The following is a 20,038-nucleotide window of genomic DNA, read 5'->3' as shown; positions in this document are numbered from 1 at the left end:
TGCCTTCAGTTAGAAACTTTATTTAATACAAATACGACCACAAGCCACACTCTGTTAGCTTTAGCAGGCCTGTTTTTTCTTCTTACAATGGATTTTCCTTTTTTTTTTTCTTCCTCCAAACATATTTTTCGAATCACATTTTCTATACAAATCAAACACAGCGTACACTTAAGGTATCTTCGTTGGTCAGACACGTTTAAAAGAACAGGCGTCACCTCTCAAACGGAACGAAGCAAACGGTCCCACAAAAGATCATAAAAAGAAATAATGAAACAAAAAAAGGCATCGACAGACAGAGGAAACGTGATAAATCAGTAAATATATACCGGATCATTTTCTGCAACGATTGAGCAGTGAGAACAAATATCGTTTACCACACGCCTCGGGATCATGGAGGGCGACGAAAGTGTGACTCTTCCACACAAGATGCTTTGCTTTCATAGAAAGAATGGAATTCATTTTGTTAATCAGAAGACACACTTAAATCTGACGTCACTCAACTTCATAGAGAACAAGCAAACGCATCAAAAGCAAAACTAGCATCTCAATTATCACAAAACAAAAAAAAGGGGTGACACAGAACGCAGATCGCAGAAGAACACTTCAGCCAAATTAGAACTAATTATCTAGAGGAGGATGATGTGGATCAAGCTCTCACCGGTTGTGCTTTTTCCTTCCTTCATGTCTCCTTCAAATCATGTCAAGCACACGTCATCATTTTCACATCACACCTGTGGTGGAGGTATGATCCACGTCAGTCTATCGGTCTAAAACATACATGCATACACAATGACAGAGAAGCGAAAGGCTTCCTGTTACACAATCAAGTATTTCCTGTTTACTCATAACTCAAAGGCTCCTACTCTGGTCACCAGAGGCACAGTATCTGTCTTCTCTGTCTCTCTCTCTAACACACACACACACACACACACACACACACACACACAGGGTGGCTGGGATTCTACTTTCATGTCTATTCGGCTCCATAAATAAACTTTTATTTCTTCTCATTTCCAACATCACTTTGCCCTGCAAACCAACAAATACTCTCCGCCCTCCCAACAGCTACGCACAAACTTATAGACACATTTGTCTTATTTTTTAATAGCTGATTTGTCTGTGGTGTTAAAGAGATCACTCACACAACAAAAGAGGTAAAACTAGAACTCTCCATCCTGCGTTAATTGCATACTCTGGCTGGTCAACAGTCCATAAAGACCCTTTCCCGAGAGGCGGACGTGGGTGAGAGGTGCGCGTCTCAAGGCGCGGCGAAGACAAAGTGCGGCGGATAAATCTCGGGAACTCACTGAGGGGAACATAAGCAGAAGGGTGCGGGATATCGTCAACCCTTCGCTTACAACAGCAGCAGCACTCAGCGACTAGGTCTGCGCACGCTTACGTCACGTCTTCATTTTTAGGATCTTATTTCCACTATTCCAACATATTCCCTTTACATTTTACTCCCATTTTTAATACTAAAGCTGCAGGTTCCGAGGTTTGCTCGGGAATGTGTCGATCACATGTTGAGAGGTTCATTGTTAAACGAGGAAAAGGAGGTCACCATGAAAAACGGGATCCAAGACACACCCAAAAATAAAAATCGAGAGTTCATAAAAGGCCTAGCTGTTCCTGTTAAGTGCATGGTAACCTGTGACCAAACGTCCAAAATACAATTTGACGCATTTCCACATTTTTGCATTATGTGATTCCTGTTTTCCGAGCAAACGAGCAAAAAGACGTCACAATAGAAATCAATAACTTAGACATTTCAATTATCATAAATAATGACTGCACCGTTGACACAAACATACTTAAGCCGCCAGAGCTCGTTTTTAACAGAATAAACATTAAAATAACAGCAAGACAATATTATATGAAGCTGCTTCATGTTGTTCATTTTTCTTCTTTTTTTTTCCTTTCACATACTTGTTGAGAAAAATAAATCCCAGGTACAACCTTGAATATTAACAAACGAGACCAAATATGAAATGTGTGTGAGTTCACCAGCGTCGGCTCATCACTGCAGTCTGAAGAGCTCATAGTTGGTGGAGTGTGTTTCCTGTTCTCTACTGCTTCACTTAGTTTTTAACAACAGAAAACTACAAAGAATGATTGCGTACCTGTGTCTCGCAAACGCAGCAGCCTCAGCAAATACTTCCAGCACACGACTGCTGTTTTGTTTTTGTTTTTTTTTAACATGTTAACTGCATTTCCTGTTTTAATTAACAGTGTGTCTCTTAACACTTTGAATGTTAGACCTCACTTCCGTAGAGATTTCCAAAGATAAGGAAAAGGAAAAAAGAAATTCTTCCGTGAGTGCTGCTGGATAATGGTCCTCTGTTGCTCCCCGGAAAAGATGATCATCCTCTCTGCTGAAGGTTTTAGACAAAAAGACTTCAGATCTCTGTCCCTGTGCAGTGCACCACAGAGAGTTCACGTGACTATGCTGCCTTCACAGGCATCAGGAAATAAGAATAAGGATTTTACTTGGGGACTCCTTTCTGCGTGGGATGAGACCTTTCAGCGACTATCAATCAGGATTTGCCGGTCTGGAAACCACTTCCACTTCATCTATAATCGGTAATTAAAGTGAACCAAAATTTTGTGTGTCCAAGTATTCTGGAGCAAAGACGGGACACGTGGTTTCCAGTCCAGTGCACAGTCTTGAATGTGTACGTATACCTGGGGTATCCACATGTGCCGGATCAGAGCAGTTCATCTGGGTCGATGTTTGGTATGGGCTGTCTCCAGTAACAGAAGGAGCTGTACTCGGGCATGACAAAGGCCTGGTTCTGCTCTTTGTTCAACAGAGGGAACACGTGCTCCACCAGCTCGCTGAGTCTGCCGTAACTGTGAGATCACACAACACGCAGTGTGGTTAGAGTGAGCGAGAGCAGAAAGCAGGCTGGTACAGTTTTTGTAGCCATTTGGAAATTCAAATATCAAAACGTTTATTTACACATCTTGAAGACTGGAAACAACATTAGCATTCATTTCAGACCAAAACTGACTCTGTTAAGAGCAGTGGGAATTAAGGAAAACATCTGCGGTGTCAAAATAAAAGGCTGAAAGTCTCTCCAACAGTGGATTAGTGCAGGTTTAAGCAATGTTTGGTAAATGCATTATCAGTTATTGGTACATTTGTAGACACTAACATTGGGGTCTTTTTGCACAGCAGCCATTTTGACAGGTCACAGGTGTAACTAGTCAAGAGATTCATTTAGCTCCCTCAGTTCTCAGACTGCGTGCTGGTTCACGGTCACACCGCCCTGACTTACACGAGCTGAACAAAGCCATTGTTAATGTGATCAGTAACACCTGTGGTTTCCCCGCAACACTATGTAAACACGGCTGCCGAGCAAAAAGAAGCAGTGCGACTGTATCGGTGTCTTGTGTCTCACTGAAGTGAGTCCCAACAGTAATAAAGACAGGAAAAGGAGGAAGTTTATGTTCTTACGAAGACTTGTTGCCCTTGGTCTGCTCCTGGATCAGCTCTCCCTTGGGATTAACTGTAAAAATCCTACACACAGGAACTCCCACCTCCTTATAGGCAAACGCATCCTGTACGGACACATGATGTTTAAAAGGGTCAATCTCACATAAAGTACTACCAACAACAAAGAATGATGGAATGTAGGAGCAAAGACGTCCACCATGAGAATGACAACATGGTGTGAGTGAGTGTTAACAGAGCCTCTCCTTTAAAACTAATAGTTGGCCAGTAAGAAGAAGCAATCAGGCACTTCATGCTTCATCATCATTTCCAAAAGGTCTCATGATGATTCTGGCCCTCCAGACTAAAAACACACCCCTGGAGTCATCAAACTCAAATGGAGCCAGCAGAGTTTTTGAACTTCTCCATTTCAGGGCTTACAGCAGAAACAAAAATGGAATAATGTAGACATAACCTTAGTTAAAATGTGAATGACACACTGCTGGTACATCACGGACATCAGTTTGTACAACATGTTTGTAACATTAACCACAAATGTCCTGTTGATGCTCCACCTAATGCACATAACAGCAACATTTCTACACTTGATGTTTTTTGTAGGCAAGAAAATGACTGAGTGTGTGTTTGTTCTTTGTGTTTTGGCACATAATGGAGACAGACAGTGAGTTGATCTGGGTGTTTGTGTTTATGCAGCTGACGAGACGCTGGGCCTGGCTTGAGGTCCCTTCCACAGACAGTCACATGGGACCATGATCCACCAGTGACCTCAGCGCCAGTTCAGCCCAGTGCTGATTTCATACGTTTAGTGAAATGTCTACTAATTGATAGGCAACATGTTGCGATGATCTTACAGTACATCACGACTACACTGGCTTCTGGAAAACACAGCTCACAGACGTGCAGAAGTGAGTGTTTTAATGTCCTGAAGTCTGACATCTTCAAACATCCATTAACTCACATTAGCTCTATTCCCAAAGGCGGCGTAGAATGGCTGCTTGTTATGCTGGAACAGGTTCTTGATGTCTGTAAGGCATTCAATCTTGAAGATCTCGGGCTTCTTCTCGATAACCTCCCTAAAGTAATCAGACAGTTCAATTAGTGACACAAATATTGTATGTCCTTATTAAAAGGTCAAAAGTTAACTTGGCCAAACACGTGTCTAATTTCCCCCAGACTGCTTTATTTCAGTCTCTTTAGGTTACAACTCTCTTTTCATCATTACAGGTTTAAATTTGGGTGCAAAGCGATGGAAATCAAAATGCCAGGATAGCAGAGGTGTTTCTACACAGTGCAAACAACATCGGGATCAACTTAACCATTAGATGAACAGAGGGTTTTGTAACTTTCCCTGAACTCTTGACACAGAAGGCATTGAGTTTAGCTTGTTTTGGGCACGGTCATTTTCAGGACATTTTTGACCACAGAAAGCTGCAGCTCAACCATTACGTGTAGGGTTATATTTGTCTAGTTAACTTGACTCCAACAACTCCATCACAAATTGTCTGAACAACTATGGCAGAGCCCCACATGATGTAAATAACAATCTTTTTCACCAAGGACAAACATTTTTACACTGATTCCCAGCAGAATTGAGCAGTGAATGCAAAAAAAAACAAAAAACACACAATGTCACTTGAAGTAAGCCTTGGGATTTTTGATAGAAAGAAAAGGCAGACAAAATAACCGTTATTATCAACTCATATTTTGCATCCACAGCCTAAAGTGACACACACATATATAGAAGGTTGACAATTAGCTTTAGTCTGATAATTAATGAATATGTCGATACCTTGGAGGCAGCATGTAATGTACAGTACATACCTGTGAAAGGCGGAGAAAAGGCTGCTGGGAGACAACATGAGGGGTCCACGTGGCAGGATGGTGCCTCCATCATTGACCCAGTGCAGGTATCCTCTCGTCATGTCTGCCATGCCTATAGCTCGAGCTGAGCAGTATAGGAACTTGTAGCCGTTTCTGCCAGTGGGGAAAGTGGTGCTCATTAAAAGCTTTTCAAATACACTTCAATATCTACTAAAAATAGCACTTTAATTAGATCTGTAATAATGGTTGGAGGAGAAGTCACACCAACTTTTGCTGAGGAAAGATTCTATTCATTATGACTGCCCACAATGACAATAGGCCATTTCCTCCAAATGTATTATACATTCTATTCCCCACATGAATAAAGCTGCAAAGGCAGGTCAACATTTAAAAATTTGAGACAAGTGGTTAAACAGTAATGTGAAGGGGGGTTTTGCCTTGTCTTGATAATTGTTTAACTTCCTGAGTCATTCACCTCAAATCAACCCACACAAATATGAACCCCAGAGAGATGAACCAGGAATCAATTCCAGACAGTGTAATCCCTGACCAACCACGCATCTTTCCTCTGTGATTGATCAGTGCTGTTGTTGTGCACTTACTCAGCGACTGAGTGGTAAAGCTTGGCAATGCCTTGGTGGGTCCAGTCCTTCCCCAGCTGTGGCAGGATCTGTCCAAACACATCTGACCTAAAATACCACACACACACACAAATGTTAATGACAATCTGCCACACCTCTGACAAAAACACACACAAAATAAAAGAAATGCTACAGACGGACAGTGGCAGACGGAGGAAGCGCGTCTGTAAAAGAAAATTCAGTAAGACTGGTGGCACGCTCTGCCAAAAAGATGTCACATGAAGCACTGTAACTACTTTACCAGTTCCATCTTAAATAGAGAACATAATGGACTGTTCTCCACTAATGAGGATTACACAGGCTCATAGGAAAGATACCGTCTCAACCTCAGCGTATGACAGTGTGTGCTTAAAGCCTGACATGTAAATGGGCTCATTATAGCCCCCGTGCTCTTCACTGTGTTACTGAGAGAAAGCCACATGTCACAGGTTGGCCCAAAGGGTCACAGCGATAATAAGCTGCAGTCAAATGTAGACCCTGTTTGATGTTGACCAGCTAAGAACCTTATAGTTGGCACTGAAATCACAGCATATACATTAGTTGTGTGTCAAATGAGACAGATGTGGCTTAAAGCCAATTAAAGAGTTTTAATGAAGAGATTTGCAGCGTGTCCTAAGTTTAGATTTGCTATTTGAGCTGTGAGGTTGCTGAGAATAGTGTGGGAAATTAACATATGAAAAATAAAGTACCTACATAACTGATTTATGATCCAATGTTTTCATTGTTCAGTAACGTTATTTCAACCAAATCCAACCCTAACCCTTATGTGGGCAATTTATAAACACTAAGACCTTAAATAGGATTACACTTTGACATATGCTCAAATTACTTTCCTTTTTAGATTAAAAATACATAATACAAGACAAGGATGAGTCACAGGTATCTCCACAGGACTCCTTGAATATGTTATTCACTAAATTACAATATGTGTTACATCCTTAAAGAGATTCACTGACTACTCCTCACACACATGCCTTAGTATTTAATAATGATAATAATAAGAGAGCTGAGCAACGGCAATGTAGCAGACGAGAAAAAACAGCTATTTAGTGTACAGTACAGCTCACATTTGACAAAGAGTGTCAGTGTGCGCATGCTCCATCACAACAGTATTACACAAAAATGCCTCAGAGGCATAAAACCACTGAATGAGTTGGGGAAACATACTTGGTGATGGTGCCATCAATGTCAGAGATAACGACTTTGTCGTCCCAGTTCCACAGGTAGATGGTGCCCTCGCAGCGGCATGTGCCCTGGTACTGAGTGGTGATGCTGAACGTCACATCATTCGGTCCCTCCTTCAATTTCAGACTGGCCTGGTAATACAAGAAAAACAGTCAAGGCATCAGGAATCAAAGTCCACTTTAATAAGTCACGTGAGTTTCTACAGTGCACTCTGTCCCAGTGTCTCTCTACTGTAATCCACAGTATAACGGACATAAAAAGGTCTTGAGAGCCCCCTACAGGGTCAAGGTGGAGCAGACACAACAGAAATTCATAGCTGGCCAGCAGAGGGAGTCCGAAACTACAAATAAAACCCTTTGATGTACCAATCTCATTAAGTGCAAAGCACTGTTCAATTTGTGAAATTTTCTATACCAACAACCAGCCTAATTAGCCGTTCAAAAGAATCTGGAAAATGACCATAAAACTTTAAAAGCATATAAATATTATCTTACAAGCAACATTCTATAGTTTGACAGGACAACGAGAGCGAGGAGGGGAAACACATTGTTGAGAAATGTACTTACTATCTGATCAGAAGAGAGGCGTAGTGACTTCCTGTAAGTGTGGGGGATGGGGTGGTGGTGGCCTTCGACTGGCTGCAGTCTCTCTTGACAGGATGCAGCGCTCACCTCCTTGGCCTCCTCATCGCTGGATGAATCTCCTGCTTTAGGCCTATACACACACACACGCAAAACCTGTTGTTATTTATGTCTTTATTCTGACAAATTACTTGAAAACCTACCTGATAATTCAAACATTGGTCTAAACAACTACTGTACACAAAGCACAAAGGAGTACATGTATTGAAACTTGACCTATGGACTCAGTGTAGTGATAACACAGTGTTTTGACACAATCTCGTGCCAAGTGTTCTTTCAATTACTGACCTCAGTTGACTCACACACTCTCACACAAATAAACCTTTAGCGTGACTTACGATAAGGCCAGCTTCTCCTGAGATACGGAGGGCCCTTCTTCCTCCAAAAGAGACTCATCCTTGGTTTCAAGCTTGGTTTCAGACTGTAAAAACGATCAAACAATAACACGATATCAATGTGAATAATAATAGATCTGAAAACACTGTCCGTACATGTCCGTACAGTACGTATGTTCTTGCAAGTTTATTTATCATGTGCCCACCTGCTTGATTGTACTGTCTGATCTCTTTCGCCAGAACCACCAGCGGCCAGACTTCTTTGGCATTTTCTCCTTCACCCAGGCCTCCTCTGTAGCCTTGAATAAACAAGACATGCGATTGTGAGCTAGTTGCCAGTTTACAATGATCCACAGCTAGAGACTGTACATGAAGGAAAGACTCGAATACCTTTGGTAGATTCTTCTGAAATGCTTGTAGACTTAAAATCAAGGGTGCAGCTAGTGTCCAGTTATAATACCTGATAACAGAGGGATAATTATATAATTATAATTATACCAAGTATAATTACATTACATATATTTTTTTTTATAATCTAAAGTGAAATGCTTACTTACCTATTTCCTATCTTAACTACTAAGTTGGGGTTATCTATAATTGCCGGATTTTCAGCAAATTCGTGATAGGTGATGATATGCTCCATGAACCTTTCTGCAAACACAGAGGTGAGAGGGAAATTAATTAGATAGCAGATGAAAAGGTCAGTGGTGATGAGGTTGAAGATCTTACTTAAAGCCACACAGAAAGGCCAGAAAACTTGCTGCTAACCTGCTTAAGATTATATGCATATTTTTGAACGGACAAGGAAATAAAAAAAGGTCTGAAACTTAAGAGAGAAAGAGCAGTTGTGCTTTGGTCCTTGTAAAATAGAGACAAGTGCCCTTTTAGGAGAAATATGGGGACATATATGCGACTATATATCTTTACACACAGTAGAGACTTTCTCCCTAGCATGAAAGTAATAAGTGCACTTAAGGTTGCATTTTAATTAAGGGTTATTGTGGTCTACCTTTGGATATCTCTGCATTTTCTGTGAGGCCTCCACACAGAGATAAGGTAACATCAGGGAGGTCACTGGCCAAGTCAGATAAACACTCTGTCCCACTATCTGCTGCAGCACTACCCACTGACTGAGGGGACTGTGATCCAGAGCGCATGTCAGAGTCCATCCAGTGCTTAGAGGCTGCATCCGACTCACTGAAACAACAGAATACAATGAATCGTGACACCTGTGTAGGTCATCAGTGTACTTTTAGAGCAGTAATATTTTTATTTTGCAGCATGTTTCAGTTTTAAAAGAGACCTCTTAATTAAAACGCACTGCAACATTAATTCTCATTGGCTAACCTCTTGGGAAAATATCTTGCAGCAACATCAGGTTCAAGGACATTCAAATCATCTAGGTAGATATCCTCAGGACCCTGATGCTGACTCCTCTTCGGGACACCTGCATCCAAAAAACAAAATATGTATCATGTAATGGATTTATAATTTGTGTTTTGTTTTTTAATTTTGGTGGAAAACTTGCCTTTCTTCTTAGAGGGTGAATCACTCAACTGTTGGCTGTTGGATGGGGTGGAGGTTGCCACACTGGAAGGCAGGACATCCAGGGGTTCTGTGGGGGTTATAGGACTAATGGTACTGACTGAGGTGAGAGGATTCATTGGTGTTACAGTGGTGACAGGGGTGACAGGGGTGACAGGGGTGCGTGGCTGAGGCTTGACAATAGTGCACAGTGGGGAGCCGCCATCTTCCTTTTCGATCTCCGTCTCATTCTCCATGGCCTCGGAACTGAGAATGACGCGGAAGTGTGTGCTCTCTGACGGGGTGATGGTCACCCTTTTTAGTGGTTCTGGTTTATCTTTCTTGGTGACCTGGATGTTGGATACAAGTAAGAAATATGTTCAAGATAAGCACACTTACGTCTATATGTTTTTTATGTTTCAATGTGAAGAGAACTGCTTACCCTAGTTGTTTCTGGGAATTCTCCCCAGGTCCACTGCATGTGGGACTCTGCTCGGAGCATACTCTCTGAAGGCCTGATGAGCAGTTCAGAGTCACTCTTTGGGGAGAAGGCCTGTGAAAAGCCGTGACTGAAGGGGGAACATCAGATGCCAACAATCAGTAAAACAGTCTGTATTAATGTGCTTTTGCCAAACCCTTGTTGAAAGCTGTAAGTTCTTGTCTACATGTACCTGTCATTTGCATGCCAGTCACCATCAGACAAGGGATACTCCTCAAGACTGTGTCTAGCTGCAGGTAATTTTGGGTCAATGTCACGCATTGTGCTCACTGAAGGGGACCTAAATGAAAGGTTACAAAAGATTATCATCAACCCATCTCTACGCACACCTTGGCTGAATTAACAAGCACCGACTCCTAACTGAACTTACCGAGAGACATGTGCTGCAGCCTCCTCATCAGAGCTCATGTCCATCTCAAAGATCTCTTCATTCTGCCCAGTATTAGACAGAGGAGCAGATGTAGCAGCAATCGCATTAGCAGCAATAGCATTACCAGTAGTGACCGACATGGGTGGGGTCAGCTCTTCTCTTCGAGGGTCTCCCTTGTGCTTCTTCCTGCGTTTCTTCTTCTTTTTTGTGGACACAGTGCTGGGAGCAGGAGGCTCGGGAGGGTCCTCTGGGTCTGCAGGGTCATCCTCCAGATCTTTTGGTGTCCTGTGCTCCACCTCTGAGATCCAGAACAGGTGACTCTCAGTGGGGATCGGGGAGGTGGCCAGGTGTGCAGGGACAATTTGCTAGAGTAAAGAGGAAAAGTGACAATGTGTGAATGTGAGGCTTAGTGTTACACGTTCAGTAACATGATGCTCAAAAGTGTTTTAATCTTCAGGGTGGATCACCTAAAACACAAAGAAACCTTTTTTTTTTAATAAACTATGCTGATAAACCCCATGACACTTCTTATCCCACCCATAAACATGAATAAGAAACATGAAGCCTGTGACTTCTGTATCCTGTGGAGCAGGGTGGCCTTCAGTTTTGAGCCAACACAATAGGAACTCAGAGGGCTTGAGCAATAGGTCAACTGTCACAAGTAGAAACTGCAGTGTAGTAACGGTTTCCTCACAGATGTCTGTGGCCATTGGGAAACTGGCTCCAGTGTGTATAAAATGCAATATATTGCATTTTCTTCATTACCCTGCCTTTAAATTTCACTAATAGATCAGATGAATAAATGTTCAAAATAAACTTCTTCTAGAAATACAACAAAGCAGAAATCAAATGTTTTTGTTCATATATATATAATAAAAAACTAATTAACTAACTTAATGTAGGCTGTTAAAACTACAAATATATCCAAACAATTTGTACAATTAGTCTAAAACTGTATTATTTCTATGTTTTGTATTAAACCATGCGGTAAAAGAGATGCTTACATTCTGCTCCTCAGACTCTTGGACAAAGAAGGCCTCTCCATTGTCCCCCAGCTTCATGTGCAGGTCTGCAGGCTCCCCATTCACTTCAATGTCAATCTGAAAGAATAAATTACAGATTGACTGACACCTCAGTGACAACATGACAACTGTGAAGTAAATGTTCATTTGGAAAATAAGACCCTGGAAAATGTCTGTGCCCACTCATAGCTGTGGCTGATTCTATTTATTTGTTTTACAGAATGTTTTTATAGCATAGTTTTAAAAATTCATGAACCAATATAGCACTCTATTATCTCCTTGTATTTTATTCACTGACAATGACAATTAAGCTCTCTCTTCTTCTTTAAGTGTGGGCACTGCACGGTTTCTTCTGGAAAACCTAATAAGTGTAAGGGTCCTCTGGGCTCGTATTTTACGGAGGCTGCCAACAGAACAGGGCTATTCATGTCTGCCAGGCAAAACCCCAGTGGACCTGAGGCCATTCAGAAACTTGACACCACAAAAGCAAAAGAACCAGGTCACGTCTGACAGAGACTACAAAGCAGGCAGACATGGACTCAAGTGCTCTGCCTAGTCTGACAACCTGAAACCACATCATTAATATTAATTCCAAACCAATGCCCACCAATGTAATAGGATGCATTTTATATTTTCCCATTGCTAATGATTACAAACCAGTGTTGTTGTGGCTTCTCCACTCCAGAAGATTGTATTTCACCCCTTTAAGGTTGCTAGGTGCAATTTATGTGGTGAATGATGGTTGGGAATTTTAATACTAAGTTATTAATAAGGCAGAATAAATGAATGTCCCCCTTCACCTTCTTTTGTCAGTGACATGTTACATAATACTGAAGTGTCTGACCAGTGAATTTGCCAACACCATGCAGAGCTACTGAAGGCAATTGAGACTAGCTGATTGCACAAAATTAAGGTTATTTTTGCTCTGACAGCTATACGTGTATTCTGCATTTCCAAAACAAAGAGCAGAGGGGAAATGAGACAATATGTGGTAAGTGTTTTTATATTGAAACAGCAAAATTTCTGGCTGCCAACCAAGGAGAAACATCACTCACAGCCAAAAAGTAATTAGTATTTGGGTGAGTACAGTCCAGTTCCAATTTTGGATTTTTTGAAAATGATCTGCATGACAGAAACAAATATCACAGCTTGCGTTTGGTCCAGCACAAATTTAGCAGCAGCCCTCGAGGATATAATAACTGATTACAGAGACACTGTAACTGTTTGTTACAAAACAGCCCTTGTTGAAGCCTATGTCTTCATGTTTCCTGCCCCTCCCACGCATTCAAGTTGTAGAGCTGTTGCCATAGAAACCTCTCATTCATTCCTCCCCTCTAAACCTATCAGCATTCTGGGTAGGTGTTGAGACTGTGGCGATCCCCTGCAAATCATCATCCACTTGCTCCACAAACAAGAAAAAGCTTTTTGCATGTCAGAGTGTGCACTGTTTTTAGAACAAGTTCAACACTCAGAGTAATTAGCCACTTATACATACTAATTACCAAGCAAATATCAAGAGATGATCGGAGTATGAATATATTTAAATAACCTCAATTTCAGTTCAACAGTTATCTGATTCCACCTACTTTACCCACAACATTTACATTTTCTACTGCATCACGACTAAAAAGGCTCAACTTCCGCTCTTTACCCATCAAGTAGGTCGAAGCAAAGGTGCAATTAGAATACTATTGTCTCAAGTGAGAAGTGAAGGCTGAAAATAGCACCATCATCTCATCTCCAGGCAAGAATGTAGAGTTAACAGCTAGAAAGCCTGAGAACATCCCATCTGCCTTCCACAAACAGAGCCAAAGACACTAAATGATTCAGAGATGCTCCAGTGATGAAATGTATTATGGCTAAAGCCCCATATGTATATAAAACAGATAATTTGACTGATTAAGTTTATCTAAAAAGGGAGGAACAGTGATCACTCAGGCCAAAACAACATTTTTAAAATGTAATTTGCTTACAGCACGTGTTACGGAGCACAACATCTGAAATCATGATGCTCCTGTCTGACATGTTTCAGTTTAAGTAAAGTAGAAGCATATTAGCATTCACTTACAAAAAAAGGCTCTTTTTTTCTGAATTAATGAGATACTTTTTGACTCTGTTTTTCTTGCTTGACTGGAAGCAAACTTGTTGCAGGTGTTCAGTTTAATCCAGTTTTACTTTGCTTTGGGTTTTAGACATTGGGAGATTTGCATGCGTAATATGTGTAATATCCATGTTATTGTAATTCGTTTGTGGACTTTGCACAGGCACCTCAGGACTTAGAAAGCACATTCTTATCCAAGTTTCTCCAAGATAATTTGGATAAATACATCATACTTCACGGATATAGGATAACACAGTGCTTATGATTTAACTGAACAACTGGGACCTGTTTACTCAAACTGAGCTCTCAAGAAGGAAACGGGAGCTTCTCAAGTATCTTACTAACGCAGAAATACAGAGCCAAAATCTTTTCATTCATTAAAAAAGTATCTAATTAGTACAGAAAACAGAGACAGGTAATATGTTTCCATATTACAGAGAGGCAAATTAAAGCAATGAAAAATCTCAACTTACTACTTTCTCTTTGGAGCGCAGCACGCCCAGCTTGCCAAAGCGCACGTGAAATGGTGAGCACTGGTACGTTCCATCTCTCTGACGGACGACTACAACGTCGATGCAGCCCGATAGAGTGGCTTGATTTATGCCCTTGTACAGTTCTTTGACGGTCACAAGCACCTGACCTGCCAGCTGGCCCACGTAGTTCATGGTGTCCACCTGGAGGGAGAAAGAACAACTTAATTAAATAAATCAAATAATAACAAAGCAGAGTTTGAGGAACAACTGAACCTATGATGGGTGTATTCTTCAGCACTGTCATCTATCATTCAGTTTCATTTGGCTTTTGCCTCCAAGCTCTCTCAGTGCCTGTGTGCCTGTTCTCTATGCTCTATGCCACTGTTACGATGACACTGGCCACTGTCCTGCAGAGCAAAAATCAAGAGCTGAAGCCCGATGTCTGGGCTGAAACAATGTGAAGAGACAACATTGTTCCCACTGCTCTGTTGCGTCGAAAGCAGCTGACTTCCTGTTTACATTCACAACCCTCTGCTGTGTATACACAAATGCAAGCCAGAGGGTATGTGGCTATATTTAAATGGACCTGGTTTACCTCTACATTCACAAAACCTGCTTTTTGTCAAGTAGTTTGAGAGATAGTTTGAGTCTCAATGAGATTATCTGTACAAATAATAGGTTAAAATATCTGTTCAATCCCATTTAAAGATAAAGAAATAAAATCCTACACAGGCTTTAAGTAATCACCCGAACCACCCATCCATCCTGTGGCCTGTTTGCTGAATTCCCGAAACTAGATCATTGACAGTCATCTGTGATCTGGGTCAGAGTGTGTTGTGTTTAACCATTAACTTGGCAAAGAGGATTCTGGTTTGCTTGGTTCAGGGTTTCATTTATTAAGGTTTGTAAACATATTCCACTGGGTTATATAACCTGAAATGCACTCTCACACTGACCGTTAGGTCACAGTCTGGCCTTGATGGGAGCAGTGAGGTGGGTGCAGGGAGTTGAAAACAGAGATATTTCTGCAAGGCTGGCATCATGAGATACAGTGAACACTGTCAAGATATTCTGCCCTTAACATCAGTTTGATCAAAATATTCATGTACGGGGAAACTTGAAATAATTCTGACACATTTAACCCCAAAGATACAAATAATGAGACATACATTTTGTACAGATTTGTAGAGAATGAAAAAGTGGAGCGTCAAAAAAAGCATTATTTCAGTTTAAATACTACACTGGGTGAATTGCAAGACTAAAGCACTTATATTATTATTATTTTAAAAACACTCCTCCGTGAAGTATGGGTGACCCAACAAACAGCATCCAACAAGCTATATTCTGCCAAAGATTGGCAGACGTTCTGTGTCAAAGTTGAACAGTAAATTTCTGGCACAAGATATTGAAAAAAAACCTAAACAATCGATCTGCTTTCAAGGTTTTCCTCTCTGGCCTCAGTGAAACAAATATTTACAGTACCCAACAACAAAATAGTTTTGTGCGTGGGTTCACGTTTGCATACTTTGCAAACCATGTGTAACCTGTGTATTTTTCTGCAGAGAACTGAGGCCTGCTATTACATTCAAATATGCTGTTGATGTTGTTGCAAAACTCCTTTGAGCATTTAATGAGACATTTCAGAACATGAAATGTAAACAAAAGGAACTTGCTACACTGGTAACTGTGGCAGTATGTGCTGATGTGCACCACAACCTCTGACATGATAAAATCATTAGGCTGCAAAGTGAGCGTGGAACTGAAAACTCAAAATTAAAGATTAACAGTCTAATCAATAGACATTTGAAAGAATAAGAAAACAAAATTAGTTCACAGTGAAGGTTAGGTTAGACTATTGTGTAATGTCATAGAGGACAGCAACTCCGGTGTTACCAACATTAACTTATTAAGACCTGAATAAAAGTATTCTTAATTTATTTAACATTATGTTTACCCAATTTACCCATTTATTGGAGAATATATATATACACACATTTCCATGGTGATGTTTTGATAAATACGTGCGATACAATAATATCTTCTTAAATAATCCATCATAGATTTGGTTCAATAAGAGAATGTGGTTTATGCAGTGATTGCACACTTAACTTAACTTAAGTGTTAACAACAAACCAAAGTATAAATAGATAATTGAATAAAAAAGTAGCATGCCCTACATACAAAACCATTTCACTACCCCACACTCTGGGAAAAATGTAACCACATGGCATGTTCAGTTCTTAACTCATTATTTTCTGTACGTCAGAAAAGTAAGAGCTTCATGCTGTATTAAAATAAATAACACACTGCATAGAGAGGTTGTTTATGACACCAAGTTATGTAAGCAAGTTTCACTTTTATTTTAGATTCATGAAGTGGAGGTGCTGTTAAGTGCTACATTGCTAACTTCTGGTCATGTTCGGAGCCTTAAGAACAAGGCTCCAAACATCAATAAATGGTTATTGATCAACATATTCTACATTTAAATAGAATATTATAGGAGGTGCATGGAAAGCTGTCACTCTTTCTGTAATGCGGTCACACAAGGTAAACATGCGTGATCTGCTTCTAAGAATACCACTATATTCAGAGTCAGCTTACGAATTACAGATGCTTGTGTCCTTCAACTTCTGAGTCAAAACTACTATTAAATCAGTTTGTACATTTGCAGATTAGGTGGGGGTTGAATTTGATGCAGTCTGAATAGAAAAAAACAATCCTAAACCCAACTGGTAGTGTTTATCAGTGTCCTGTCATCTTCTTTCACGGTTAAAGTTGAAAATCTAGTCTTGAAAATAGCCATACACTGACACTGTCCTTGTGCTGCACTGTTGTCAGATATTAAGGTAACAAAACTGACTCCAGTTAACCAAGCAAACCTAGTAGTGGGCCCTTCAGCTCAAGCTGTGACTAAATAAGAGACCTGTCGTTTAGACTCACCAGAGACCAGGACGACCTCAGAGTTGAGGACTCATCCTGCTCACTGTTGTCTGTGTTGCTTCCCAGAAACTCCCAGTCACCCCAAGATCTCTGTCGCTTCATCACCATTTGTGGGGCATCAGGAGACTCCACTGAGACCAGTGTCTTCTTCCCTCAGATTATCATAGTAAAGACTCTCTGCCATCCTGATCCAATCTCAAAAACAGTCCACCATATCACCTTGAAATTAACCTTCTAATGGGTAAATACTGATATTCTATCTCTTGCCAGTGGCAATTGTGCAACACTGTCATAAACGTCATCCTCTCTCTTGGCTAGTCTTTGCAGTGTCTGCGCTCATCCAGTCAGATGACGGAGCCCACAGGTTTTAGCCAATGGGATGGGATCTTTAAGGTGCGGTGCATGACTGATAATGCACAGCTAATTTCTCTGACAAGCTACAAAGTGTTTTTCCATGATAACAGTACACGCTCAGGGAAAAGGGCCACACAGTCTCCACAACATGACGTTCAACCACAGTCAGTCACATGTGTGGCGCAATTGTCGCTCCATGTGCTTGTTATTGTGCATGACTATTTAAGGGGGAGGCAAATGACAACTGGTGCTGTAACCAATGGGGCTGGGTGAGATTTTAATGTTGGTCATTTGTTGCACTTTATGCCCTTGCAGTTTTGACATTCCTGCCATGTGACCACACAGATAACCAGGTAAAAGTCCTATGGAAAGTCCTGTAAAAGATCTGAGATTACCTCATCAGGGATCATGCCTGACAACATATCATTACAGCTATGAGACTACAGACTAAAATGAGCCCAAATGCTAATTAATTCATATCTGCAAGCAATAGAAACACACAATAGAAACTCAGTGAGTGCACTCATGACTCTTGTCCCAGCAATGATGAATCCACAAAGGTTTGTGTCTCTCTGAGGTCCAAATTAAAGCATCTTCCTGCCAGATTTAGCTCCTAAATGAATTCCTCAGAATAATGTAATGCATGAAGCATGTCCAAAAAAGCCTCAGTCCAACTCTCCCACCTGCTAAGCCTTTTGTAAACACACCAAAGAAAACAGAGGCCCACTGAGATAACGGCTGCTGGTTCATTTTCCCCCTGCGTTAGGATCACTTCTTTCTCAATTCATGGCTCTTGTCAAATTCTTCAACCAATACTTTCCTTTCAGAGGTAAAAAGCTGAGTCAAAAACCAAACAGACTTGTCCACCAAGCTAGAATCAACATAAAACCATGTTTTTAAAAAACAGCATACATGATTATACATGCAAGTGTTATGGACCCACTTACTCAAACTACATAATCACTGCCTACTTTTGGAATTACCAAACGAACATTTGCTTTGACTGAGTGGCAAAGTCACATGACTGAGCTGGCCAAACAGACCACACAGGGCTCATGTTACACAATTTCCACTCTTACAAGTTTAAGGTTCTACCCAATGGAACAGCAATGAGCATGCCTCTAATGTGTAACAAAATCATGACAATCATAACCACAGACAAACTGGCTGGCTTTCAGTTTTGACACTGTGCAAGTCAATAAAAAGCGGCTTTCATTTTCATTTGAATGCAATTCACAGAAAGTCACAACCAAGAGGCAGATAGCTTGCACATCACACACACACGCGCACACACACACACACACGCACACACGCACGCACGCATTAGGTAATGGATTTATGACAAGAAAAAAATCCTTCTTGTATTAAAGTAATAATAGCCAGTCATTCTTTAAACTAACTTAGAAATATGATTGAACTTGGTGTCATATTAATAAGCCTGTAGATGTGATACTTTCACTCTTCAGTGTTACACTGGACATTTTTGATAGGTTACTTTTACAACATAGACGATTGTTTAATTGTTTAACTAATCAATAATTTTAGTCATTCAAAATGCTGACTTAACAGGCTCAACACTTTTCTGGGGTTTTGAACGAACACTTAAATTACCTTGGAAACATTTTTAAATAGGATGTTTAATCAAGGAAATGATGTACTATCAAGTTACAGCATCTGAAATGGTCATTCATTTTACTTTAAACCTCTGTAAAACTCTTTCAACAAGAAAGTTACATACAAGATTATCTTTACTGTGAGGCTAGTGTGGTGCTTCCAAGAAAACCTACTGTTTACATTCAACTGCTGAACGCGGTTTCATAACACAGCTCACTCAAAGTCCATGTTTTGCAAGGTAATCTCCAACAATAACAAGGAGCTGAGAGTGTGTACTGGAGTGTCAGTGATGAAGTGATCACTGTGATCCTGTCTCACATTATACATTTACATAAAATGCCTAAAAGTGTTATCGTTCTTATCTCCCACAACAGTACAAGGTCAGTGTGATAGTTTCAAGCAAGCCAGCCACGGGAAGGTGGGTTGTTTGGTCAAGTAGTAGCACTGTTTACAAGCCAAGAGAACACATAGCAAACTTATACGGGCTGTCCCGTTTTAACGATATAACGCAAATGAGCTATACCTTGAGCTATTATGGCTAAAAATGCTATTTTCACCAACTAAGATCAATGACATCACTTGACTGAAGTCGCCAGCACAGATAACTCTACGAAAAGGACAATAAAGCGTGTGTCGTTAAAGTAACACATACCATTTCGGAAGATTAAAGCCATTAAAACAGTGAAGCCTACCTTCTTAGGACATGTATATTTGAATGGACTGAAAGCAGTTAGCCGTCACTTCACCCTCAGCTAGCTTCACCGTTGAGTTTACGTTACCGTTAGCAGCAAACCGTAAACAGCGAGAGCCACGGCCACCGCTGACGCTACGTCGCCGGTTTCAATTAGACGAGGACCAGCTCGTGTTTGTACTTAGTGGTGAATTAATTTTAAATCGCGTCACTATGTGCCTCTTAATTTCAAATGAAACCATCGCAGTTCAAAGATGTTAGCCAGCTTATAGGCTATAGCTAACGTTAGCAGAGGGTGGATTCAAGAAGGGGGGTACACTGTCGCAAGCAGCTGCTGTCAAAAACAAGCAGAAATCAGTCTGTGAAGTAAACA

General features: G+C 40.8%; 1 protein-coding gene across 1 annotated transcript; it reads right to left on the bottom strand.

Annotated features, from left to right (window-relative positions):
* Positions 1-1,419: 1,419 nt before the first annotated feature.
* lpin2 (lipin 2) lies at positions 1,420-17,031 on the bottom strand. The gene is made up of 20 exons (XM_044023500.1): positions 17,007-17,031; positions 14,067-14,267; positions 11,475-11,570; positions 10,471-10,835; positions 10,273-10,380; positions 10,044-10,170; positions 9,606-9,951; positions 9,425-9,524; positions 9,087-9,274; positions 8,635-8,728; positions 8,468-8,537; positions 8,284-8,376; positions 8,081-8,163; positions 7,668-7,815; positions 7,084-7,232; positions 5,878-5,964; positions 5,276-5,428; positions 4,413-4,527; positions 3,458-3,561; positions 1,420-2,850 (listed from the first exon to the last, which is right to left on the bottom strand). The coding sequence occupies exons 2-20, from the start codon at positions 14,256-14,258 to the stop codon at positions 2,706-2,708; spliced, it is 2,763 nt and encodes a 920-aa protein (XP_043879435.1). The 5' UTR covers positions 14,259-14,267; positions 17,007-17,031; the 3' UTR covers positions 1,420-2,705.
* Positions 17,032-20,038: the final 3,007 nt, after the last annotated feature.

The sequence above is a fragment of the Solea senegalensis genome, linkage group LG1 (assembly GCF_019176455.1).
Source record: "Solea senegalensis isolate Sse05_10M linkage group LG1, IFAPA_SoseM_1, whole genome shotgun sequence".
Lineage (NCBI taxonomy): Eukaryota > Metazoa > Chordata > Actinopteri > Pleuronectiformes > Soleidae > Solea > Solea senegalensis.
The sequence above is the reverse complement of the archived record's forward strand: the minus strand, read 5'-3'. Positions and strand labels throughout refer to the sequence as shown.

Coding starts and splice junctions, on each gene's coding strand:
- lpin2 (XM_044023500.1), bottom strand. CDS start 14,258: ATGAACTACGTGGGCCAGCTGGCAGGTCAGGTGCTTGTGACCGTCAAA. Junction 9,525..9,605: donor TTCACCCTCTAAGAAGAAAG/GCAAGTTTTCCA, acceptor TTTTGGATGCAG/GTGTCCCGAAGAGGAGTCAG. Junction 8,729..9,086: donor AAATGCAGAGATATCCAAAG/GTAGACCACAAT, acceptor CTGTGTTTGCAG/AAAGGTTCATGGAGCATATC.